The sequence below is a fragment of the Myxocyprinus asiaticus genome, chromosome 24 (assembly GCF_019703515.2).
Source record: "Myxocyprinus asiaticus isolate MX2 ecotype Aquarium Trade chromosome 24, UBuf_Myxa_2, whole genome shotgun sequence".
NCBI classification, from domain to species: domain Eukaryota; kingdom Metazoa; phylum Chordata; class Actinopteri; order Cypriniformes; family Catostomidae; genus Myxocyprinus; species Myxocyprinus asiaticus.
This window is the reverse complement of record NC_059367.1, coordinates 21,804,765-21,832,244: the sequence shown is the minus strand read 5'-3', so window position 1 is coordinate 21,832,244 and position 27,480 is coordinate 21,804,765. Positions and strand designations below refer to the sequence as shown.

At 38.0% G+C, this 27,480-nt stretch overlaps 2 protein-coding genes across 2 annotated transcripts in view; one reads left to right on the top strand and one right to left on the bottom strand.

Moving 5' to 3' along the window:
- zmynd12 (zinc finger, MYND-type containing 12) overlaps nucleotides 1–1,714 on the top strand; it is a 32,626-nt gene extending 30,912 nt beyond the window's left edge. The window contains exon 8 of the mRNA XM_051652507.1: nucleotides 291–1,714. Within this exon, the coding sequence (XP_051508467.1) occupies nucleotides 291–404 (114 nt within the window). The 3' untranslated portion in view covers nucleotides 405–1,714. The remainder of the gene's footprint in view (nucleotides 1–290) is intronic.
- On the bottom strand, nucleotides 1,546–25,176 carry LOC127414466 (beta-citrylglutamate synthase B-like). Its single transcript, XM_051652505.1, has 5 exons — nucleotides 24,510–25,176; nucleotides 12,887–13,117; nucleotides 10,556–10,642; nucleotides 6,310–6,513; nucleotides 1,546–5,093 (listed from the first exon to the last, which is right to left on the bottom strand). The coding sequence occupies exons 1-5, from the start codon at nucleotides 24,670–24,672 to the stop codon at nucleotides 4,579–4,581; spliced, it is 1,200 nt and encodes a 399-aa protein (XP_051508465.1). The 5' UTR covers nucleotides 24,673–25,176; the 3' UTR covers nucleotides 1,546–4,578.
- Between the last annotated feature and the right edge of the window lie 2,304 nt (nucleotides 25,177–27,480).

Sequence of the window (27,480 nt, the reverse complement as noted above, 5' to 3'; positions counted from 1 at the left end):
AAACTGAATGTTGACTACCATTCAAGTGGCTAATTACTGTAGGCTAACATTCTGCCTTATATCAACTTTTGTATTTCATGGAGAAAGTCATACAGGACAGAATTTTAATTTTTGGGTGAACTATCTCTTAAACTCAGCATCAAAGTCTCATATCAAAGTTATTCTGGTTCAGCTCCAGATAATTGACTTGCTATACAGTGTAAAGTTTTAATACACTTATTGATACATTTTGAAATATAAGACATGTTAATTGATTTAATGAGTCTTTGAATGTGTTTGTGTGTATATAGGCTCTGGAGTATGGAAAGAAGGCTCAGGTATTGATCCAGGGGTTGAGTGAGCAGAATAGTCTGAAAGAGTCCATCCAGAATCTCCTACAACATGCTGAAAAACACTTGCAATAAGACTACCCATTAAAATACACACTCCAGACCTCCTATGACACAATAAATAATTGAGATATTACCTACATTTTTACCACACCGACTATATGCTTTACACCTGACATTAACATGTGATTCGTACACGGACAGTATCTGGATATTTTTTTAGCTTGATTGTATTTACACCTTGCATTCCAAGGAGTCTCCAGAATGATCAGATATCGCACTTAACAGATAATGGAAGATACCAGTGATGTATTATGAAGTTTTATGTGGGGAAAAAATGTATTTGCATTTACACCATTGAATGTGTTAGGAATCCATCCCTCACCACCTCTAAATGTTTCAGTGATCCAATGACAATGCGTTTTTGGATTTACAGCTGGCTTTTAATGTGGTCAAGGGCTATCCGTTTGTGATCGAATCAATAAAAACACATGTTAATATCAGGTGTAAAGGGGGCCATACTGCATCATTTCATATTCATTTGTGAATCTACTTTAAGGGAAATATTCTGTGTTCAATACAAGTTAAGCTCAATTAACAGCATTTGTGGCATAATATTGATTACCACAAAACATTTTAAACTCCTCCCCCCTTTTCTTTAAAAAAAAAAAAGAAGCAAAAATCAAGATTACAGTGAGGCACTTACAATGTAAGAAATGTGAAGCTATTAATTTTATAAAAGCATTTACATTAATTCTTCTGTTAAAACGAGTATTTTTTTTTAGCTGTAAAGCCATTAAATCAGCATTTTTTTTAGTGTTTACGTCATCATGGCAATTAAGCTGTAAAATTTGATATAACAACTATAAAAGGTTAGTGATTTTATCACACTAAAATTATGTTAACACACATTGTTTATGATGTTTGTGGCTATACTTTCGTAATAGTGAGTATTTTAATGTTTACAGATTGGCCCCGTTCACTTCCATTTGTAATTGTCTCCCTGGAACCCAGATGTTTGCTTTTTTTTTTAAAAGATGAGGAGGAACGAGGTTGAAATTTTTGTGGTAATCAATATTTTGCCACAAATGCTGTCGATTGAGCTCAGCGTGTATTAAACCCGGAATATTCCTTTAATGGATATTAGGAGTGAGGAAGACTATCTGTTTGCAAAAGGTCAGTTGAGCTGTGGTGAAAGATAAATAGACAAGCATCTGACACATTTTCAGGTTCTGGAAATTTTTTAAATGTCTTTATTGTTACTGTTATTACGTCATAACATCAATGTTAGCGTTCTATCACTAGTAATTTCTTGTTTTAAATTATACAACATTGCTTGTTTTTTGGCATTTAGGTTCCCACTAAAAAAAAAAAAAAAAAAAAGAGGCAATGAAATGAACACATGGAGTCTCAAAACATTTCCCTTTTCCATACCAGAGAGCTATGTGTTAATTAGCAGCAATGGTTGTTTTTGTTTTTCCTTTTTAGACACTGTTAATCGCTGATGAATAAAACTCCTAATTCACACAAATCATGGAGTATATTGGTACCTTATCAATCAGAATGATCAGTACTTCATTTAGATGAGGGCTTTGTTTTCCACTGTGGCAGTTCTAAAAGCCGCTGTGGGTGTTTCACACAGGCAGCCTGGACATCTGTTGTCATAAGATTTCTCTCTCCATTCTGAATTCATTTTGAACAAAGTATTTTGATTCGGCGTGACACCGGTTTGAAAGTGAAAACAGGGGAGAAGAAACTTCCTGTTGTGTTGTACTGGAAGTGGAGGCAGAGTGTGTAAGGGTTCGACAACCATACGGCGTGTTATATCAAACACTGAAAAGTGTCGGAATTTACAGGGACTCTTGTTCTTGTGTGGGATCAGGTGGAGGGAGCATGTCTCTGGATGCATGAAATGATGGAACACACTACACACAAGACAGCAAATCACAACGCTTGAGAGGGGGCGGTGAGAAGAGTGTGCGTGTTTCAGGTGGTAAATGTCTTTCTGATAAACTAGCACTAAAACCCTTCATCACTCTTGTCTTTCCCAAGCAAGATCATCGCATACAAACCAGTTTTTTCCTTTTTTCAAAAAAATAAAAATTATAAATTAGGAAAATGAAAGACAACAGAACACTAAATATTATAAAACAAACAAGAAAAGTGTGTCTGTAACCATCTGGCCTCACAGCAACTATTTCTTAATATTTTATAATTCTTTGTCCTTTTGTTTATTGATACACATAGGCAGGACTGTCTAGCATAAATATGTAACATGTTCCAAAGGAGAGGAATTTGATCAAGGCTGCTTCCCTGAGTTAACACCAATTTAAAACCTAGTCTTACTGTAAAAAGTAGATCATCTCAATTTTAACTACTCTTAAATTCACTCAAATTCTGAATCAAGTGTAAACCGCATTTAAATTTATTTAAACTGTGTGACTTCTAACATTGAAAACCATTCTGAGTTGGTTTGGATAGTGAGTTTGGTCCATGGTGAATTTGACATTTATTGTTATGTGCAGTCTGTCTTAAACCTTAAGACTCAATGTGAATGGAGTTTGGTTCAAATTTGATCTGGATTCTTAGATTTCAGTAAAAACTTCCAGATTTGCTTAAAGTTAAAGAGAAGAATTAGACTTGAGAAATGTTGTGTGTACTAATGTATCTTTGACTACAACAAATAAATGGAGATTCACTTCAATCAATACAACTCCTGTTTTCCTTTCTGGTTATCATTGGCTTTTAAACAAAGACATGGGTCTCTGCTGAACACAAATGGGTGTTTCCCAATCAGTGGGCGTTTTCAAAACGGGATGGGCATTTTTCAACCACATTACTCAATTTGCCTACTTGCAATTCCCTACTTTCACTGGATAATTGAGAAATTCCCATCCCAGTTTAAAAACACCCACAGATTGGGAAACACCCTTTGTTGTTTCGCAGAGACCTATACTTCTTTAAACCACTGGGCTGCATTAAGAGAAGTTCTAGCACCCTTTTGAATTGACACTTCAGTTTTATTGTTGCAAGATTTTTATACAAACAATCGTTGAAGACAAATAGCTTATTCATCATCAGCGTTTAGTGTTGGCAAAATGTTCAGCCCTCGTGGTAAAAATATTAGCATTTAAAATTCAACTTTCTCTAGCTCTATGCAACTCACTGCTAGGACTCTTTTATGTGGGAGATAATGATTTGCCTTTGGGGCGGCAGACATATGCAGATTGGCGTGTGGTCAATTGCAGATTTGAATGCTTGACTTTGGAAAATGACACTCGTTTTAAAGAATATTTTTCCTATTCAGGATAGCACACATTGTCTTCCGTAGCATCAATCTGTGAACATGTTTCAACTAGTTCAAAATGGTGGACAACAAGGATTCCTAATATGGTCACCTAATTTACAGAATTACCAGGTAGAAGATGCCCATGAGAATTGATTAAGGGCCAGTTCATGTGTGCCAAATCCTCCCTTACACATTTAGGAATGTAAATGTTTGAGTCACTCAATTCTAATTGACACTGGCAGAGCAAATACAATTTCTATGCTTGTCTAAACAGCAGTAAATTAACTACAGGTAGTCATTGCAACAGCCTAAGATAAGTCATACTCACTCATGCTTTAAAGAGATTGAAGGGGCATCTAACTAAACTTTCCAGTTTTTAATTTTGCTGTCCCTTTAGGTGTTTGTGTGTTCTCCGATGGCAGCTGAATTTAGGTCCACTCTGTTGCTCTATCCGTCTCCCCCATGCACACAATGCATTCTACCTTTAGCCACCCTTTACTACCAAAGGGTTTGTAACAGACGAAATTCATTCATGCTCTCTTTATAATACAGATTGTAATATGTCTTTGACCTTGAGTTTGTGTATGTACATCAGAATCCAGTTTGATGGTAGCTGAAAGATTACATTTGGGAATCTAGTCCAGATAAAACCACTCTACAGTGCATGCACCCTCAAATTACAGTGGCAAACGCATATTGAGCTGGTGCACTACAGCCTGGCTGGAGCGTACACGATCTAGTGCACTTCCAAACTCCACTGTACATTTGAATAATTCTATAGTCTGTCAATGGAGAAGAAACATCAGGGGAGCAGCCTCAGACAGGGGTTTACAGGGAGGGTTAGTATGATTACATGTGTGCATCTGTATATATCATGTCCACTTCAGTATGTGTATCGCTCTTCAATGTATGTGTATGCATGTGTGTGTGTGTATGTGTATTTGTGGCTGTGATTCCAGCTCACTCAGTCAACAGTTTGATCTCACTCGCGAGTAGGGAGTTGATATTGTAGGCGGGATCCTCGGCAACAGGGGCAGGGCCCGTTTCGTTTAGATCCACCTCACTCTCGCTGGAGGTGGAGCTTGTGCTCATGTTGGAGACGCCGTCGGGCATGGCACAGGTAGCACCAGGTGGGCAGATCTCATTGGGGATACACACCTCTGTGGGGATGATCACCTCGGTCTCACTGCTTGTTTCACTGGTGCTGGAAACCACAGAAAGCAGCGACATCTTCCTGCTAAGGCGGCTTGGCAGCAGGGAGAGGGCGTAGTCGGCCACGATGCCCGCCACATCCATGCCACATGCCTGGTCAAAAGCAATGAAGCCCACGTTGGCGTTAGCCTCGCACACCACGAAGGAGCCGTCATTCAGCTGCAGCAGGTCGATCCCACACACGTCCATTCCCAAAATGTTGCACACCTGCACAGCCAGCTGCTTGCCCTGCTCACTAAGAGGGCACATCATTCCCACCCCACCTAGAAAGAGAGAGTGTGTAAATATGAGCAGAGAGACTACTGGAAACACCCTTGTAGGGTTTCATAAAATGTCACTGCATAGTGATTCTTTTAGAACTTTTTAGGAAGAAATATTCGGAAATGAACACAATTTGTATTGGATATACTGCCCTCAGCAGCCAGTTAATTTAGTTAGTGATTTTACGCCATGCCAGCTTCCAAGGCTATTTTCATCAGCAGTCTGTTACCGAATAATCAGATGATTTAATATTTTTAACAGAACAGATTCTTGCAAATGGTGTTTACACAGATCTTTTAAGATATTTTATACATTCATTAAATTTTCTAAAATGTCGGCAATTAAAACAAAACTAAATGTGCATCTTTACCTACAGTGTCATATCAACAACCATCCAGTAATTGTTCAAAGTCGGACATGACAAAATTATTGACTTGCGGTTCAGAAAGTTTTTGATTCACCAAAAATAAAAATAAATGGTGATAAGTCATTTGTTCGGTAGAGCATGTTGTATGTTGTGCAGTGTAAATTCTGTTCCATTCCATCCACATTGGTGGAACATTGCACATTCCGTCAGCCATTAACAGAACCGCAAGTCATGAGAATTATTTGGTTCCAAACTTTTTAATTATAAAAATGGAATGTGCTCTGAAAAATAACCGTTTCTCATTCCCAACACTTGTGGTTCTCAACTGGTTTTGCTTCAGAACCCAGATTTTACATACATTTGTGACCCAAACTAGTTTATTTTTCAAAAGTAAATGTCCATTTTATTAACTGCATAGGACAAACAATAGGATGAGGGCATGTCACAAAACCGGTCCATGCTGGCATCGGTCTTATTTGGCTGGCTTCAACCAAGTGACAGATGATTTTGCACAAAAATAGCACAGAGTTTGATTGGACACATAGCCTTTGACAATAACAAGATTTGTGAACCGTTTTCTTCTTCCTTTAAAAAAAGGCCAAGCTGTTTATTTTGTCACCCTATCTATGCATTATTATATAACTGCATTTATCATTGTTTTTCCCCTGCTCTCTGTGACCCTATCAGATCAGACCTGCGATACATTTATAAAAACTGGGACTCAACAGTTGAAACCAACTGCATTACTGGACCAAAATACTACATACTGTGGACACTGTATTCAAACTGGACATGACTTATTTGACATAAAATATCATGAGCAGGAAAGGTGAGCATGTGTGATTGCCTACCCAGTGAGCAGTTGCTCTGCATGCGTCCATCAGTGGAGCAGCGCAGCATGGATCCAATCAATCTACCGCCAACCAGAACCACTCGCACGTCCCGCCCATGACTCTCCTTCACATACTCCTGAAACAGGTATGGGGCGTCATGGCGAATCAGGTGACACAGGTCTGAGAGGTGGTGCTTATCCCGGGCCAAGAACACAGCTTTACCTGTACAGATCAAAACAAACACCACACAATCAAAAAACTAATATGATCACCTATAAACCCATGTCAAATTAAACTGCAAAACTTAGGGTGGGGAAATGTACACAGACTTGCTCTACAATTCTCAGAAGAAACCATATATTTTAAGTATCCAAGATATTTCGAAAATCTAGGCTGTAATCTCTACTATTCGAAAGCAAGATGACTTTTCTCTGCACCAAATAGAAAAGGAGCAAATTGTAACATTCCTGACTTGTAGGGATTGCTCATCCAAAAATAAAATTTGGATGTTGTTTTTCCAAACCTATATGACTTTCTTCCATGAAACATCAAAAAGGAGATGTCAGGCATAAAGTGAATGGTGGCTCTAGTTAAAATTCATTATATGAAAAAAAAAAATGCATCTAACATCTCCTTTTGTGTTCTACGTAAGAAACTTGTGAGTAAATGAGGGTAAATAAAATAATTTTCATTTTTGAGTAAACTATCCTTAAAGTGCCTGAACCTTCATTTAAAGATAGCCATGTGCTGTACATGAAATAGTGTCAAACATATCTCCTTAACACACAGGCCCTGTTACCACCTGATATTACCACATGTCTCAAAAGCTTCCCATGTGACCACTTGTGTTTAGAATTTGAGGGGAGGGTCTCTGATTACATGTTGACATACATCAATCACAATGTCAATGTGTAAGTGCATGATAATAAACTGCAAAAAGCCATTAAAGACAAAGAGCGCAGGAGGAAAAAAGCGCACTGTTTCTCTCAGATGCTGCTCAAATTTTATCTAAGCACAAACGCAGTATTTCGAGCAGAATTCTCCATTATTTTAGTGGACTACCTGAACTGCTGTTTCAAAACCTATTGAGCTGCCTCCAGAGGCAGCATTTTTTGGCATCATAGGCACACTCCCAACATAAAGGCTGTTCCAGAAGGTACATATCTTAATTATGCTGCCTCCCAAGTTATCTTGTTTTGGCCAAATTCTAAGGTAGAATTGTATATATTCTTCTCCAGAAAGGCAACCAGAGACTGCATTGTCATGGGCTCAGTTGAAAAAAAATCAATCCAAGATGGCAGATAAAGCAGAGAAATTTTGATTATAAATATAGTTATAATCCATTTAGTACTGTTCAATTGATCAACTTAAGTTCGACTGAAATGTGTGTGCACAAGTCTTGCTTTACATAACCATGTTTCCCACTACTTTGGACCAAAGGATTTCCATGATTTTTCCATAAATTATCCAGTCGTTTGTGATTATTGGATAAGGAGCTTTAAAAATATTTTTTAAATGATTGTCCTTGCAAAAATAAATTTCTAGTCAATGAAATATTTTTAAGCCATCAAGAAATGTATATATATACACACACACAGTACTATGCAAAAGTTTTAGGCACATAAGATGTTTCACAAAAGCATTTGTCTTAAGATGGTTATTTATATCTTCAGCTTTAGTGTGTCAATAGGAAATATAAATGTTAGACTCCCACACATTACTTTGCAAATAGAAAAGATTAGAATAGAAGAACAGGGAGCCCTGCAACAAATGTCTTGGCTCCCACAAAACCCCCCACTGAACATCGTGTCAGTCTGAGATTACATAAAGAGACAGAAGCAATTGAGACAGCTGAAATAGACAGAAGAACTGTGGTGAATTCTCTAAGATGCTTGGAACATCCTATCTGCCAACAACCAAGAAAAACTGTGTCCAGGTGTACCTAGGAGAATTGGTGCTGTTTTAAAGGCAAAGTTGGCCACACCGAATATTGATTTAGCTTTTTTTATGTTTACTGGAGTTTGTATGACATTAAGTGATAAATGAAAACTATTTATGTCATTATTTTTGAAGACATCCTCACTATGCAACATTTTGCCTAAAACTTTTGCACAGTACTGTATATAATATTTATTTTTATTTCTTATTTCTCCAGGGCTCCAGACTGCGACTAAAATGGCCACAAATGCAACCAAAAATAATTGATTGCGACAGTCGAGTTGTGTGCGTTCATATGCCGTTTCGTCAGATATCATATTGTGAGTTATTGAATTAATCTTTAGATCACGCACCAGTGTGTCTCACGCCACTATTCACCCGTTCTGTTGTGATGACGAGCTCACTGCACCACACGCAACAACAAACCCAGCGCGAGAGTGTCGTGAACAAATGACTCTTTTGAACCGGGTCTTTTTCACCTGAAAAGAACTGAGGGTTTGAACTCAGGAGCTCAGGTTAGCAGTTTGAATCAGATTCATTTTCTCAGTGAATCAGTCATCAGTGAGCTCACAACTGGGAGCGCAGACATTTAAAAATAAGAGTCTCATGTGTATTTCGGGCTTCTTTATAATTAAAAGTCCCATATTTTGTACCACTTTTTTTTCTTCTGGTAATTAATGATTGGGATTGGAGTAGCACAATAAACTGCATCTGGGATTTCGTTCAATTTGCACTCTTGTAGTCTCTGTGTCTGGACCTACCGGTAACAGTAAAGAAAGACTAAGACAATATTTTAAAACAATTTAAAGATATATATATATATATATATATATATATATATATATATATATATATATATATATATATCAAGCTTTTGACTTGTACACAACTATTACACAAGGTGTAAACATTCATTGATGCACAAGAAGACAACACACTACTATATGCATACTATACCTTTATGTAAATATCTGTAATGTAGATTCAAAAGAACAGTACTAAATAAATTATTTTATCTCTTATATTTATATAAATTATGAAAGGGGTGTAAACATTTATGAGACAAAAGGGAATGCAAGCTTATCTTCTCAACTATATATACTGTTTATTAAACATCCGATTTATGGGCTGTCAGCTGTCTTTTCTTCGGCTTTCTATCTAAATCGAGCAATTCTGTGATTTGACAACTAAAAACAGCCATTTGGATCCTTAATGTTTCAGTTTAGGAGCCAATGGCTCCCAAGTCATTTTTTTTAGTCTGGAGCCCTGTATTTCACTAAAGACATTTCCATTACTTCTTTAATATTAATTTCCAGTACTTACTTAAGCCTGTAAATCACAATTTTGAAATTCCTGATATTTAAGCCACCTGTTTTTCTGTGACCGTGAGAACCCTAACATACAGAATCCTCATATAACGTAAGAAACCAGTTCACAACAATTCCATGCCAGGTCTGAATGCAAGCATAAACCTGTGAACTACATCATTCTGAAACATGCAGAGACTGGCTACAATTTGTTTAGGCTGGTGTGGTAAAATGTTCCTGCAAAATAACCAACAAGGTGAAATGGTTCCCTCTCTCTTCAAAGAAAACAAAAAAGGAAAAAAAAGCCACCCATGGTTTGGTATGCATGTTCTACAGTTCATCTCATATCAACAGATTCCTCTGAAAATATACCATTTTAAATTAACAACCTGTAAGGTGTCCATTTACAACAGTAATTTTGGTAATTCACTCTAATCATAGACGGTGAAGTTATTTGAAAATTAAACTAATGATAAGTCACTGGAGCAGTTCTGGAGCTTGTATTTTGTCACATCAAGTGCGTGATGCTGAACCCTAATAACCAATTATTGATAGGGTTTTTAATTAATTAATGGTATAAATTTTGTCCAGATGTGGCCACTGCTCTGTGTTGATCAAGTGAGATTTAATTTAATTTAATGTTGCTTTAGTGTAATTTTGAGATTGAAGATCAGCAACTACCGTTAAAACAACAGCAGTCGCAAAAAACTGATACATATCAGCACACACACCGCACAAAGCTTGAGATAACTGTGCTGGACAAAGGCACTCTCTATGCAATAAGAGAGAGGAAGACAGACAGCCTTTGTTTTTTATGGTTAACGGGAGCTACTCAATTTCTTTATTCTGAGACTTAGAGATTCAGTTTGCTGTATAACTTCTTTATGTGTTCTCAGGGCTGTTGGAGGTTTGTCAGCAACCAGATCTGGTCTAAAATTGTGTAACAGCACTGCTTTGAGTTCCTTCAGTCCCAATAGGAATCATTATGAGCACCAGCTGTTCTGGGATCAGTGCTTTACCTCTGTGTCCACGAGCATTCTTCACCACCACAGGGTAACCTAGAGGCTCCGCTTCATCGATCATCTTGCGGAAGTTGTCATGTCCCCCTAGAGAAGCACACACACGTTGGTTAGTGAATATGTAGTGAATGTCATTTTAAGTGAGATTTCAATGTGAGATTCCGAAGCGAGATGCAAACAGCTCTAATGAAACAATCAACACAGACATTTAATGTCCACATGAGAAGGACTGACATATTTTTTATTTTTTGCCACGCACAGCTTTTCCGATTTCCTGGTCAGCACTTTGTCCAACTACGTGGCCAGTTTTTTGAAGGTTAATGGCTCTAAGATTTATTAGGAAAATATGCACTACAGATGAAACATGATAGCCACATGTCTGACCAAACATGTGTCTGGGATGAAAAAGAGAACAGATACTGGTGGAAAAAGCAAAAGAAACAAAGCAGAAAAGAAAGGAATGGGTAGAAATATCATTTAAGCTCAAATGCAAACCACAGTTAGTGCTGGGTTTTTCTGTACCCCTTGCACCCTTACACAAATACTCTATGCTTTTGAAGAGAAAATGGCTCTATGGATGAAGCATTTGTTGAGCTGAGCAGATGAATTCTAGTAGCTATAAATGGGAGGGGGCAGAGAGAGAGAGAGAATGCAGGGTATGTCAGACAGGCTCTGCCAGGAGAACGTCACAACAGCAGATGTAACTGCCGTTATACAGCCCCCTCCCCATCTCTTCCTTTTTCTCTGTTTTTTTTTTTTTTTCATTTTGGTTTTCTTTAGCTAGTCAGGAGGGCTTTCCCTTTTGTTCTCTAAACAGGAGACTGTTGCATAAACAGCCTGTGTGTGTCTGAATAAATTATAAATACAGACATGCACACACACATTGGAATTATAACAAACCAAAAACCAAAAAGTAATTATTTTGAGAAAAAACAACACATACATATAATATATATTTAAAAAATTAATGCAATTAATAATGTCCTCGGACCGTAATATGGAATATCCCTACCATCTGAGAAATTCAACCTTGAAGTACCACTTGTTTTTATCAGAGGGCAGTAAGTGAAAATCCAGTTGTATAGGCATTTAGGCAACAAACCAAACTCAGTCTTGCTTGACACTAGCGACAGCACAAGATGAGAATGCATTCTTGCATACAAACACAGCTGGATGGAGCACAATTCCGAATGCAGGGATCTCGAGACGCGTTTTTCAAAAGTTTCAAAATACATTTTACTCACCACAGCGACCTAAAATGCTGTGTTTATGACGTGACTCAACCAAAGTGAGATGCTTGAAGTGTCCATCTGACACAGGTGTATATTGGTGCATCCTTGGACAAGCCCTTAGATATCTCGGACAGATTGACGAAAATAATTACAAAATGGATTGCTGTGGACTATAGGCCAATGATAGGCTTATGTTTAATAATATGGAAATAAACAATATATTGCCTTCTAAAGCCACTTTTTTTATTGTCTTGTATCGTCTGCCTCAAATGCATTTTAATTATCTGAATTATTTTCAGTCTATACTTTATAAATATAATTATTTAATCATTATATACTGAATTAATGTTATCTGAGGGGCTTTTTCAGCAAATATTTATATACGTGATTAATCAGCATTGTCGATAAGATATAAACAAGTTCCACCTAATTGTTTTTATAATGGTGGCCATATGTGTAAAGCTCAATAATGGTGATATTTCTTTTTTATAATTTTTTTTTAAAAACATTTATTAAAATAGTGTTATATTTGGAAAGAGAGGTGAAAAAGTTGAGAAAATCATAGCAGTTGTTCGAGATATGTATTTTCAGTTGATTTGTTAGTTGTATTTAAAGCTTTTTGTTGTATTTAAACCTTTAAGTGTTTAAGCTTAAACTAAGTGATTTTAATAAGAAATATTTAGACATTTTTACCAAACAATTTGGGCAGATTAGCTTCAGAAAAGCAGACTCAGCTGAAAGGTGAGTAGTTTGCCTCCATTTGGAATAAAAATATATATTGTTCATACCTAATGAGTTTATAACGGTGGTCATGTGTGTAATGATCAATATTGGTGTTTTTTTAAATAAATCATCATCGGTCAGTATTGGAAGCCAATATTACGGTTTTTTATATTCAGAAATGTAAATCATATTGTTTCAGTCAGAACATGAAAATTCTTATGAAAATCTTGTAATCAGCATCAGCCAGAATTTCTATACCTGTGCACCTCTAGAGAAAGTTGAATTTCTTTATAACTACTGAAGTATAAATGTTTTTTTTTTTTTTTTAAAGATTGGGGATTAAAGTGTTTCAGATGCAACAATTAGTTCTTCTTACCGTAGGAGTACGTGTCAGGCAGAGGGACACCATGCCCGGCAAGCTCCTGGAAGGTCCAGAACTTATTGACACAGTTAAGGATGGCCTGTGGACGGTTGATCAGACGGCAGCCCAACTTCTCCAGGTGACGCAGGACAGTGATGTCACTGTCCGATTGGACCCACGGGGTCGGAACGCGCACCACGGCAACCTGCGGGTATGAGGTCACAGTCTCTTGCCCGACCCGTAGACCTAAGTGGGGGAAAGAGAAACATTTATAACGTGCTGCAGTGTTTTTTCAGTTCTGGGACTTTGAACAGCAATCTGTATTTCAGCCACAGCAGTACTATGTGGAGGGATTACATTCATGTAACTAGGTAACCAATGAGAACCAGTCTTTCATTCGGATGCGTCACCCCTTCTGTCTCTCTCTCGCACTAACACACAAACACACATTCGACATATGACAGATGAGCTGGCCTTGGTTCGCAAAACACCACACACACTCGACACTAACTCTGTAATACAAAGTAGCTGAGATCAATCTCCTCCTGAGAGCCGTTACACAACACAGAAGGACGTTTGCCTGCTTTCTTTGCTTCTCTATTGCGGCATTTAAACTGACCCACTAACCCAGTTTCACTGCTCTGTTTTTAATTAAGGTGGCAGTTTCGTTGAATGCTCACTTAACACTAACCTTAAAATCACTTAGTAAAATCTAAAATCAGTTTTTAAAATAGACACTCATGGGATTAGACTTTAAATATCGCATTTTGACTCAGATTATGAAACATTACTTAAATGAACACATCATTTTGAGGTTTAGATGAAACAAAACACAAGTAACAGCAGAATTAATTGAGAAAGGATTTCAGAGAAGACTGCATAAAAACCAAGCACGTGTTTGAGCATTTTAAGCGACAGAAAAAAAATAACAGGAAGTGTAATAAAGTGCACGGAAAAGGAGCAATGAAAGCAAAAGAGACAAAACATGAATGCATTTTTAAGCTCTCTCTCTCTCTCTCTGCTTCTCCGCCATCTCAGGATGGAGCAACACAAACGAACGACTTGGCATCTTCACTAGCAACTGCTACCTCAGCACTCCCTCTTCTCCTCATGGATCAAGGCAGATGAGACTTCAATGCATGCAGTTAAAAGAGCAGGACATGAAAACGTGCATATATAAAATGTGAGATAAAAGACAGACTTTTATTGATCTAAAAGGAAAAAAAATAAAAATATTAACACATTTTTAGTGTGTACTGTCTGAGCAGAAAAACAGCCCAATTCTCTTATTCTAGTTTAAAAACCAAGCGTGATAATTCACCCTCAATATTTCACAAGACTGACAAATATGGCACTTTTGTAAGCTATTTCACTGACTTCAGCAGCACAGTGTACTGGGAAAAGGAATTAATCTGGAATTGAATTAACATTTTAAGATAGTACATTGTTTTGTATAGGCTGTAACTGAAAGGCCAACTGAAGAATCAGATGTTCAAACCAGTCTCACTGATTTCCGGAGGAAATGACATTCATACAGTCACTGCAGCACAGAAAATCAGCCTTCAATAAGATGTGTTTTCTTGTTTTAATATGTGTGTCTGTAATGAAAAAAGCAAAAGATAACTTCAAATATGTCGGTCAGGTTATTCAGCTTGAGGTTTAGTTCATAAATGTATCTGTGACCTCAAAACAAATACTTCACTTGCTGTCTATCTCCCTTACTTCCTCTGCTGGAGCTGTCTTACTGTGGGTTAAGAAATATTGTCTCATACACACTAATTACACCAGCATCAAATCCAGACTGACCAAGTTTTTCACTGGAACAATACCTTGCAGTAAAGCAGTGTATACACATGGGTTTAACATACTTCAGAGGTAATTCTGAGAATGGGGTGAACTGGTATTATATACAGGTGGTCAAATAGATGCAAAAGTTACACTCATCAAGGGATACCACAGCTCAACAAAAAGGATGGCCCAGGGCCAGTTAGAAAAGGTTTTGGAACAGTTGACGAAATGGTCACTTGCCCAATCAGGCCAGTATTGTGTTTTCACAATGTCAAGTGACTGTTGATTTATGCCTTTCATTTGTCATGCAGGCATTTCATAGTTTTCATACACTTACAATAATTGTACATTTAAAACCTAACATAATTTCTGTTGCAAATAGTTTTTTAAGAAAACTTACTGTTAAATGTAAAAATTAGGGCTGTCGAATTGATTACATAAAAAACACTGAATTAACTAATTATACTCCTGACCTATACATAAATTCCGTAATAAGGAATGCTCCTGCCATCAAAGCAATTCAAACTTGATGTACCTCCTTGGTGCAGTAAGCTCTAGCTGTTCAGGCAACACGCCTCGTCAAAACAATGAGCAGGCAGCTGGACCAGAGGCTATTTAGCAGAGTCTGGTCACTTTTATTAAAATGAATGGGAGAAATTGAAACGGTCAATGGATTTAGAAAGGAAGTCCCATCTTACAGGTACAAGGCTCCAGACTAAAACAAATGAATTGGGGGGCCACTGGTTCCTAAGCAGAAACATTAAGGAGTCAAATGGCTGTTTTTAGTCACCAAATCACAGAATTGCTCGATTTAGATTGCCGTTCAGAAACAAGATAGAAAGCCGAAGAAAAGGAAAACTGTTGATAATAACCCATTAATCTGAGGTCTAATATACAGTATGTGTAGTTCAGAAGATAAGTTTGGATTCCCCTTTTGTCTCATAAATGTTCACAACTCTTTAACAATTTAAATTAGGGAGACACAGCCAAATTGAAACTCCAAAAGCATCCGTCTGACATGAGAACACAATTAAAAATAGAGCAGAGGGATGTAGGCCAATGATAGGGTTGTGTGCAATGATATGGAAATAAAAAAGCCATATGGATTATGTTATTATGATTGTCTGTGCTTTTTGGACCTTTAAAGTGTTGATCACCATCCACTTGCATTTTAAGGACCTACAGAGCTGAGATATTCTTCTAAAAATCTTTCTTTGTGTTCTGCTGAAGAAAAAAGTCATACACATCTCAGATGGCATGAGGGTGAATAAATGATAAGAGAATTTTCATTTTTGGGTGAACTTACCCTTTAATATATATATATGATATATAAATATTTTAATTATATCCTAAATTACCTTTATTTGAGGGCCTATCCCTGTAAATATTGATATACGATTGAGATTACTTGATCGACATGTAATTAATTTGATAAAATATTAAAAACATATAAAAACAAAATTGATGCATAAATATTTTTGCTAAAAATAACATTGATCATTTTTTGTGAAAACATTGGCAGGGCAAGTAAAATCTACACTGGCAGTCGACAAAAAAAAAAAAAAAAAATCCATATTGTTGAACCCTGATTTTGAAAGAGTTTCCATATCTTTCAGCTACCAACAAGACTGTATTACCCAAGCTCCATTACCATATTTGGTAAATACACTTTTCCACCCACAATCAGTACAGAAAATCAGAAAAAGTGCTAAATGTTAAAGTATTGTGATATTTTTCTTCATGATATTGTATCGACATTTGCACGCCAAATATCAATATTATTATTTACATTTTTTCTCATTAACATTGTGGTGATGGGGAAAAAAAATGTCTTTGCCAAATTGACCAAGGAATTCAACAACAGTCCCTTGGAAGGTGCAGTTATCATGCTTTACACAATCACCCTTCCTTACTAAAATTTATCAAGATTTTACATTAGTAACATTAACTGAGGTATTTTAGTATCATATATAATAGGCTAACATTTTAGGGAAATTAATTCAACCTTAAGTCCAATGAAAATGAATTAGAAACATTGAGTGAAATATTGCTTTTATATAGTTTTGAATCGCAATAATATCATATTATGACCTAAATATCGATATTTTATTGAATCGCCAGTTACCTTGTGATTCCCACCTCTATTCCACACTGGCCTGGATTGCAGTCAAAAACAAAAAACACTAGCATACACTCAATGAGCACTTTATTAGGAACACTACGGTCCTAATAAAGTGCCCGACGTGGTCGTCTTCTGTTTTAGACCATCCACCTCAAGATTCAACATGTTGTGCATTCTGATATGCTATTCTACTCACTACAATTGTACAGAGTGGTTATCTGAATTAGTAGCCTTTCTGTTAGCTCGAACCAGTCTGGTCATTCTCCATTGACTTCTCTCATCAACAAGGCGTTTCCATCAGCAGAACTACCGCTCACTGGATGTTTTTTTGTTTTTGGCACCATTCTGAGTAAACACTAGAGACTGTTGTGCGTGAAAATCCCAGAAGATCAGCAGTTACATAAATACTCAAACCAGCCCGTCTGGCACCAACAATCATGCCACGGTCGAAATCACTGAGATCACATTTTTAAATGAAGCTCCTGAACTGTATTTACCTGATTTTATGCATTATACTGCTGCCACACGATTGGCTGATTAAATAATCACATGAATAAGTAGGTGTACAGGTGTTCCTAATAAAATGTTTAGTGAGTGTATATACCCAAATTTGTATGTGTAAGGGTTAGAATTTGGTCTCTATTCCTTTGTAATCCACTCTTAAGCTTTGTTGCATTCTTTAGTGTGTGCATGTGAACATACACAGACAGACACACACCACAGCAGAAACCCTAAACTCAGTCCTTAACCCAACAAACTGAAACTGCCCACTCATCTGCCACCGATCCCACATCATTTTGGCTCATATTCTACAATAACTTACATCTGCGGGCTGGTAGAGGATTCTCACCAATACTGTGAAGCTGGAGCTGAAATTATTTCCCATGTTGTTACCCAAATTCACAGCGGTGTAATCAAACACTGAAAAAGACACACAAGACAACCAATGCATGTCTGCATCCTAAACCAAATAAAACACTTTCTGCTACGGGTGGGCAATATAACAATTTTTTATATATATAGGAATAAACATTCATACGTAACTGGCCCCCACAGAGTAGCATCACACGTGTTTCTGCAACAGCCAGTTACGTTACAAGCTGCCAGATTCAAATCAGCTTTAGCACTAACACACAGCAGTGCTGAACAAGCTCCTGTCATTCATATTCCAAGGCTCGACATTAAGCATTGTGATGTGCTTGTACTTTGGACAAGTAAATTGGTCATTCACTTGTCCGAGTAAAAAAGTTACTTGTACAGAGAGAAAAAGGACATGAACTGGTTACATGGTCAAGTAGTTACATTTCAAAAGTTTCTGCTGTATGTTTTCTAAAATTTTGACAGGTGCCCAACCTAATAGTTTTATACCTATACAATCAACTCCATGACAGAAATGTAAACTGTGCTGGGTAGGGGAGGAGGCTATTGTCACATGGTAGTTATTTTATGTTACATGTATGCATAGTAGTCAAATAAAGGAAAGCATCCATCGCCATCATTTACAGCAGGGGTGCTCACACTTCTATGGAATTAGAGCTACTTTTTCCATCATGTTATTTCAGCAAGATCTACCATACACAATATATACTTAGTCACAATACCAAATTTTCACTAGTCTGTACTGAAATTTCATTATTTTTGATACCAGCTTCAATACCACAACAATAGCCTAACACTAATTTGTTAATTATATAAGAATTAGGTTCTCAAGTAATTATTCAAGAGTAGTTAACAGTCAGTAATAAAATAACAATAGAAAAGCTATAGAAAAAAAAGTATTAGAAAACAGTGCTTTTTAACAGCTTTAAAAAAAGATTACAGTATCAAATACTCAATTAAACATTCAGAATGAATTTTACACAAAACTACTACTGGTCTTCCCTGTATGAATAATACATTAATACTTTTGTACTAGAGTTATACTACTAAAGTTATCCAGCTAAGAGCAGTTAGTGGTTTTCTCATTATTGTTGTTTGATTAATATTAAGGACACTAGACAGCGGCAGGTCTATTAGGTTACATTTAAACTTACAAGTCCTACATTTTTGATACACATCAGCTTTTCCCGCAATGTTTCCGTTCACTTCAGATATAACTCTGTGTTTCCATGAACACCTCACCAAGACAAGCATTTTGCCGGAATTTTGAAATGTATTTGACCTTTTAGGCGTGTGGTGGGTGCGTTAGCGTGAGCATTCTCGTAGCACACGTGGATGTAAAGCACACCACACACTCAAGCCGCCTGTCAGTCAAACAGCACGCAGTTACTAGATCGCTAGGAAATGATAAAAGTACGTGCTTTAAAATCAGGCTACTTGTCCGGTCGGGCAAGTCAAATTCTCTTTCACTTGCCCCTTTAAAGCGCACATATTATTTTTTTTAAACGTGACTAATTTTGTTTTAAAGGTCTCATACAATAGATTTACATGCATCCAAGGTCAAAAAACACTTTAATTTGCTCATAATTTAAATTGCAGCATTACCTTTTTTTTTCCCCAGTGTCAAAAACAACTCGTTCAATGATCCGTTCTAAAGGATTCATTCTAAACTCCTCCTTTCAGAGAGCCTACTCTGCTCTGATTGGTCAGATGTCCCAGTGTGTTGTGATTGGTCTACTGCTTAGTGTAGCGTTTGAGGGCGGTTCAAAGCTGTTTGCGAGCAGCCAATGAAGACCAGAGGTGGGTTTTTTGTTACCAAATTATGTAGGTTAGTACAGGAAGTAAATCTGGAATTACTAATGACTCGTTTCAGGTGTTCAGAATTGGTTCTTTCTTTTGGGAGTCAATAACTCCATTTGTTGTGCACTTTGATTTTTGAAACTTTGCAGACTTTTTTTACATTCACAAACAGCTATATAACACACTACATGAAAGGTAATATTTGAAAAACCATAATAGGTGCTCTTTAAAAATCCACTTGTCCCAGACAAGCGTTAATGTCGAGCCCCGTATTCGCACAAATACTGAATCATACAGTCTTTTCAAGCACATAAGTTTATTTTATACTCATACATCCAAATTTCCACCAAAGTACCACGATAAAAACTGTACATAATTATAATTTATAATTATAATTATCTTTATTTATCACACATTATACATTTGCACATATACAGTGAAATTCTTCTTTTTCACATATCCCAGCTAGGCTGGGGTCAGAGTGCAGGGTCAGCCATGATACAGCACCCCTGGAGCAGATAGGGTCAAGGGCCTTGCTCAAGGGCCCAACAGTGGCATCTTGGCAGTGCTGGGGCCTGAACCCCCAACCTTCTGATCAGTAACCCAGAGCCTTAACCGCTGAGCTACCACTGCCCCTATAAGTTTTCGCATATCCCAGCCAAGCTGGGGTCAGAGCGCAGGGTCAGCCATGATACGGTGCCCCTGGAGCAGATGGGGTCAAGGGCCTTGCCCAAGGGCCCAACGGTGGCGGTGTTGGGGCTTGAACCCCTGACCATCTAAATATTTACCCAGAGCCTTAACCGCCAAGCCACCACTGCCCCTTAACACAGGTCATATACGCACAGTCAACACATAAAACGCAATCATCCGATGCGTGCGGCCGTCCGTTTACATTAGGTGACGATGCGTTTGACACACACACAGTCTGAAATTTCAAAGAGTGCACAGGCATTTGTCTATTTTTATAGCTATGCCATATTATATATATATATATATATATGAAAGAAATAAAACAAATACAGTACAGTAGACATAACCAGTTTTTTCATATGTTTACCATGGTATATACAGTATTTCTTTTTTTTATGACAAGAAATTAAGAATTCAACAAACAATTTGTCTACACTCCACCCCCCTCTAGCGGCTGTGCGGTGTTGCATGCAGAAATAACTCACTCTGGGGGGCACTGCAGGGGAATTTAGACCATACTCATGAAAAGGTTAAATGAACAGTGATTCAAAAAACATCTGAAGACATTCCATTTTGATTTAAAATAATCTCCAAAGTAACGGCAGACCTTCCACATTACAATGTGCTTTTTGTACCATACAGCATTTTGCAAAATTACTTGATACATTTCTATCAATATATATTGGCCAGCGCTATTTTCTGCATGTTTATATATTTACATTCTGCCTGTCTTTGAGGTAATCAAAGGGAACTTCTTCAATCTAGAAGTGAAACAACAGATCGAATTCTCCACACACAGCTATTTTAACACAACACCTTTCAAGCCTTCTCTTATTGTGATAGCACACTCACACATGTAATAGAATTTCATAAGATAAAAAGAATGTCCTGGGAAGTGGTTGATTAAATAGACCATTTAACAATCGATCTGCAGTTTCACTTACCTCCAGCCAAACCCGCTACACCTTGAACTAAAAATGAAGTCACGTGCAATACCTGCATGTATTTGTATATTTGAGCATGCTGGCAGTTTCTATATGTGTGATACAGTAAATTGGTGTTACATTTCTCATCTCTTAGAGGAATGGACACTAGACATCAAAAAGTGACACACACACACACCCCACTTGCTGCATCACAAGATGTGAAAATCACAGCATCACAAGTCCTGACCACTGATTGCTTATTGATCATTATATTTGGTTAGCAATACGATAACCATACACACACCACTGCAGTGCCTGTTAACAGATTTACAAATAATAAATTAAATAATTTTAAAATGACGTTCAAGAATTTTAAATCATGAAAGACTCTACAGATATTGTCTTTTAAACTGCAGTGCGTTTTACTGACACAACTGTCTATCTGTAAAATCACAGTGTAAGCAAGTGAAGTGCTTGATTTTCTGTCTAAATTTGTGTGGGAGAGAGATAACTTCCCTCCTTGTGTGTCATGAATATGTGCTGACCCACTCTGCTCCGTATGTCTCTCACTGATGATGTAACTCAGCAGAATGTAGCAATCTCGTGGGGTTTAAATCCTAGAGCTGACCAACTGTTCAACAACACTTAATCTGACCAAGACAGTATGCAGGCCAGCAGATTACACACAAAAACACACCAAGCCAACAACCTCCAGTTGTTGCTCTGCAGACAGACGTCTACCTTTTTATTAAAGTAGGTCAACGTGCTTTCAGTTTGCATATCTTGTCTGTTTGAGTCTACCTTTTAGACTGACTGTCCGTTAGGTTACAGACCCATACCAGCCGATTCAAAGCAGAGCTGCATTGGTGCATAGACACTCCCTTTACCTCAAGTCTATGCGAAATCACCTTAAGGCAACATCCAAAACAGCTCCACCCACCCCAACACACAAGATGGCATAGTGTCATCATATGGCTGATCATTTTCTTATGTAACACTTTCAAACCCTCAAACTGCTGTCAAATTACCTGCTTAGTAATTACCACATATGCTTTAAGGTGTGGCATACTACTTTAAATCTGAAAGAAACAATAACTTTAGTAAATGTCTGTGTTACAATGTCAATGTCAACAATGTTTCAGTTGTCAGTTTCAAAATGTGAAGCACATGTAATACGTGGCTGTGAAAACTACACTGGTAAAAGAAGGTGCAGTAAGCATGACTAAGAGGATTCTGTATTCAAATGAGTAAAAGCAGATCAGAATGTACAGCACAAGTTTATTGACATTATTACATGGCTCTCTGGAATACTCGATTATGATTGGTCAATGGCAGCGTCTAGCGGAGTTGTGGTGTTTATATTGTGAAAATGACTGCTCATTATCTAGCTTATTACAATACTTCTTACCAAATAAATGAATGGACATGAAACACTGATATGTGAGACTATTGTGCATGAAAATCCCTGGAGATCAGCAGTTACAGAAATACTCAAACCAGCCCGTCTGGCACCAACAATCATGCCACGGTTGAAATCAATGAGATCACACTTTTAACTGAAGCTCCTGACCCATATCTGCATGATTTTATGCACTGCACTGCTGTGTTGAAATTATTTTATTAGTAGATAATAGAGTGATACGAGAAGTAGGAAAGATGACTCTCAAAACCAGGATAATCAGTCTGATATGACTTAATCCCCTGATGTGTAGTTGTTACTCAGACGTATCAGATAGGGCCATTGGCCACTCAGAATCAAGAATTACAGAGAATGTTATAACTGAGCTGTTCAGCAACATCAATTTGTTGGCAAACCCAGAAAAGTAAATTCACCATGGGTTACCCCTGGATTTTCCTATGGTGGTTTTTTTCAACTATTGAGTAAAATAAGGTCTGTGGTAAACATTACTTGACGATACGTGGACGTTTTGTTCTACAACATAAATTACACACTTTCACACCTCAAACGTGAATTTAGAATTCAATACGGTTTTAAAATGGTATGACCGTGTAATTTATGTTGTAAAACAAAAAGTCCACGTATTATAAAGTTACGTTTACCACAGTCCTTATTTTACTCGTAAAGTTGAAAAATCCCATTATCAAAGAAAAACCTCAAAGGAAAATCCTGAGGGAACCCATGGCGAATTCTCTTGGTTTTTTGGCAAAAAGTCTTGTAATAAGCTGGATACCCTGCATAGCACACATACATCACCAATGTGTCTATTTGATGTGTGTTTACATCTGGAAGACATATTTTTTATGTTGTTTGCTCATCTGCAAAATGTCTATAAGACCTATGTCAATAAGTGTGTCTTGGATATCAATAAGATATTCAGCAGATGTCTTTGAAACATCATTTATGGTTTAGAATGTTTGTAAATCATATATTTTAAGATGTTTAGCAGGTGTTAATTAGATTATGATGCTTTCCAGATGAAAATATCTAAAAACAGACATCTCGGAGATAATGAGTCAGATAAACACCAACAGATCTCCAACACATACCGAAGGTGGAAATCAGCTGTTCAGTGATTTCGGTCTTCTCACATAATAAAAAATAATTTCAACGCAAATCAATATTTCATATCCATTTATTTATTTGATTAGTAGCCGTGTAATAAGCAGGATAATGTACAGTCAGCCGGTTGTTATCGCAAAATAAACCCCGACAGTACCCCTGTTTATTTTGCGATTACAACCGACGATACATTATCCATTACATATCTAAAGACTTCCATTATGTCTCTAGTATGATTAGACCATGATACCATCACATCTGTAAGTGTCTAAGACATGGTTAAATAAACCTCTTCCGCCTGATTTGAAATGACGAGGTTTGCACGTGACCAATCGATTATTTTTTATTAAAGCCCTCTGTGAAGTTTCGCGCGAATGCGACATGGTAATATAATGAATTTAATTGATTTTTGCAGGGTAAAGATGAACCCCCATAATGGTGAAATGTCCCAAATGTCCACGTGTGTAATGATAAACACATGAATAACCGCTCTTTGTGAAAGTCGAGGCTTTATGTTGATAATGAACGCGCCGCACACTCGTGACTGTTTTCACTCGGCGCAGCGATTGTTCACTCATTCGCGCGCACATGTTGCAACAATAAACAGCGCTATCCGTACACTATCGTCAGTAAAGCCGGTTTTATGATGATAACAGATTTAAAAACGGCCTCCCTCTCCCATCCATTGGCTTTGCTGTGATGGTTGACAGGCTGAAAGTGGGTTAGGCGGTCACCCACACGTCCATCTACACAAAACGTTCTCACATACACACACACCCGCTCAAAGCAAGCTCGCTTACCAACCACTCTGGCCAGTTATTTAGCCAAGTCAACAGTTTAAACAACATTAAATAATCATTTTCAGTGTTTGAGGAAACGAATGGAGTGCGTTCATGTGTGTATGGTATTTACCGAGCTGCCCATCCGTTATGGTCAGGACGATCTCATCCATTAGCAGATAGCGGAATTCAACATCATCCTCGACGCAGCGCTCCTTCAGCGCTCGCAGGATCTGGACCTGCGGGTACTCCTGGCTGATCCGCCGGTCTGTGATAAACCACACCCGGGAGCACATGTTTTGGAGGTCGGAGTGCGGAACTTCGGGTAACTGCAACGGGGACACGAAGCTGAAGCCACACAAAGAGCTGCAGCAATTTTACACCGTTATTTAAAAAAACGCCGTTATTCCAGCCAAATCAGATCAAGTATCCCGCTAGAATACGACTAAAGACACCTCAAATCGATTTTTAACTAACACGCGGTGAGAGGCTGCTGTTTTGCCTCCCAAATGACCGAAAGATGATAATGCGGCCCCCCACCGACTGGCAACAGTAACTGCCCCCAACACGGGCTAACAAAAGCCTCGCTAGTGAGCCCGACTCCTATCGCTCACCACAATTCAGACTTCAACGATAAAAACGGAAAATCGAGACAAAATGGAGAGAGGGCGGATGAGAGGCTGAATGTTGTGACGAGTGATGCCTCTGCTGATCTCCGATGCTCGCGCCGCTCTCAGCCCTACGCCTCGGCTTTTCCAGCACGCGCTTCGCGTTTACAACTCTTTCCCTCGCGCTCATGCACGGCCCGCACGAGCCAATGAGAGAGAAGGGCTCGCTCTCACACCGACCAATCGTAGTCCATGGCTCTCACCGCGGCAGCTCTTAGAACCAATCGGAGGAGAGAACAAGAGGAGGCTCGAGAGGTCTGCGTTAGCCAATGGAAGACGCAGGAGAACAAGGCAGAGGGTGAAGGGATGACGTATACGCGCGTTCTCGCGCTCTGCCAGGATTTTTTTGTGTTAGCGCGTGGCAGGAATTGCTGCAAGGCAGAAGGGAGGGAGTCTCCTAGAGCGCGCGCTGCCTCCGAACCGGTTCAGACCGGGCTTAGGGAGGTTTGGTTTGGATACCAACGCCTCTGTCTCGCTCATGCTACGTGTTGAAACGGTAGAAAAAATGATTCAGTGAAGAATCTCCCCCCACATCCTGAGATGAGACAGAATAAGTATATGCGCACTGGGAAGGCGGGGGGAATGAGTGCGTCTGCATGCGCATCCTTTTGTGTAACTCAACGGCCTCTTTTCTTAGTATCGTGGCAACCTCATAACAACAAATCGCTGAATATTGTGTTCTTGGAAAGGCAGATGCCCCTTATGGATATCTGGTCAGTCTAGAAATTAGAATCAGTGAAGCACCATGCACGAATGCAGTGTTTATGATGTATTTGTTTAATTCTTTTGTTCTTCTAACGAGAGAAATAAATTGCATCGGTGCATTCACACGATGCGTCAGGGATGCGGCAAATGACCCACTTTGGCTTTGCTTACACCCAGAGAGAGGGAGCGGATGAAAAGTTAGAGGCAATAGATGTGATTTTCGAGCATCTAACAGGCGGATTGTGGTTCACTTCTCTCTTATAAAATTATTATACGGTTATATGGATAGGCACGATTAAACTGGCTAGTAAATGGAGGATGCCTTTAAGTAAAAGCAAACCATGCGTAGCTTCAGATTAATTCTATAGAATTCGTCTTGTATTTTGATCTGTGAAGTTCACAGAGATAACAAGACGCTGGACATAAAGACGACGCAATAAATTATAATTTTAACCTAAAGGACTGATTGGCCCCGCGCCAATTTCGACTCACCACGTCCATCAACACCCAGCGCCAAAATTCTCTGCCAATCAGCTTTCATAAAATGTTTACGGGGCGGTGCCTCCATGGCGTGATCGTCGTTATTGCTTGTGTATGCCAATACAATACACATTACACTGCCTAATTAATGCGGTTAAACTTGTGAGTTCCTTCTTTAACTAAATAATTTTAATGTTATGGTCAAATGAAAGTTTCTATAAATACAATACCATTAATTTTAAACAATGAAAACTAATAGACTCAACTGATGCCGTGGGCGACGTTGATTTGATGTGAATTTCTTTGTGTGCGATCATGCGGTTAGTCAATGCTGCCACTCAGTGGATGTTATAAGTAAAACAACACACGCTTTACAGCAGCATACCACTGCGGTGCTAAAAGCATCCTAGATTAGGATCAAATAAACTTTATTGGCAATCTTTACATTACCAAAGTATAAGTAACAATATACATTCATATACATAAAATACAATTAATTGTCAAGAATGAAAAATAATGTTTTCATTGTCATTCTTCCAAAGTAACCAATTCTGTAATTAAGGGATAGTTCACCCAAAAAGGAAAATTCTCTCATTTACCCTCATGCCATCCCAGATTTGACTTTCTTTCTTCTGCTGAACACAAATGAAGATTATTAAAAGAATATCTCAGTTCTGTAGGCCTATACAATGCAAGTGGATTTTGAACACTGAAGGTCTAAAAAGCACATAAAGGAAACACAAAGTAATCCATATTACTCCAGTAGTTAAATCCAGTGGTATAGTAGTGTCTGAAGAGGTGGGCATACTGTAAATTTATGAAGCCCAACTCCAATATCACGAGAAAAAGGCACCACCGACAGCAGTAAAAGGTTAAAAAAAAAGAAAAAGAAAGAAAGAAGAAAAGAAAAATGGACAAGAAAAATACATTTGATATAATTACAGGAGACAGTTGTCCAGTGAAGAGCATCAAAATCTGGCACGGGTGCAATGACATGCAGTATTTTCACAAAGTTTACTTGCATAAGTTTAATTTAAAAGTTTAATTAAAAGATTAGAATAGAAGAACAGGGAGCCCTGCAACATGGACCCCACAAAGCCCCCCACTGAACATTGTGTCAGTCTGAGATTACATAAAGAGACAGAAGCAATTGAGACAAGCCTAAATAGATAGAAGAACTGTGGCGAAATCTCTAAGAAGCTTGGAACATCCTATCTGCCAACAACCAAGAAAAACTGTGTCAAGGTGTAC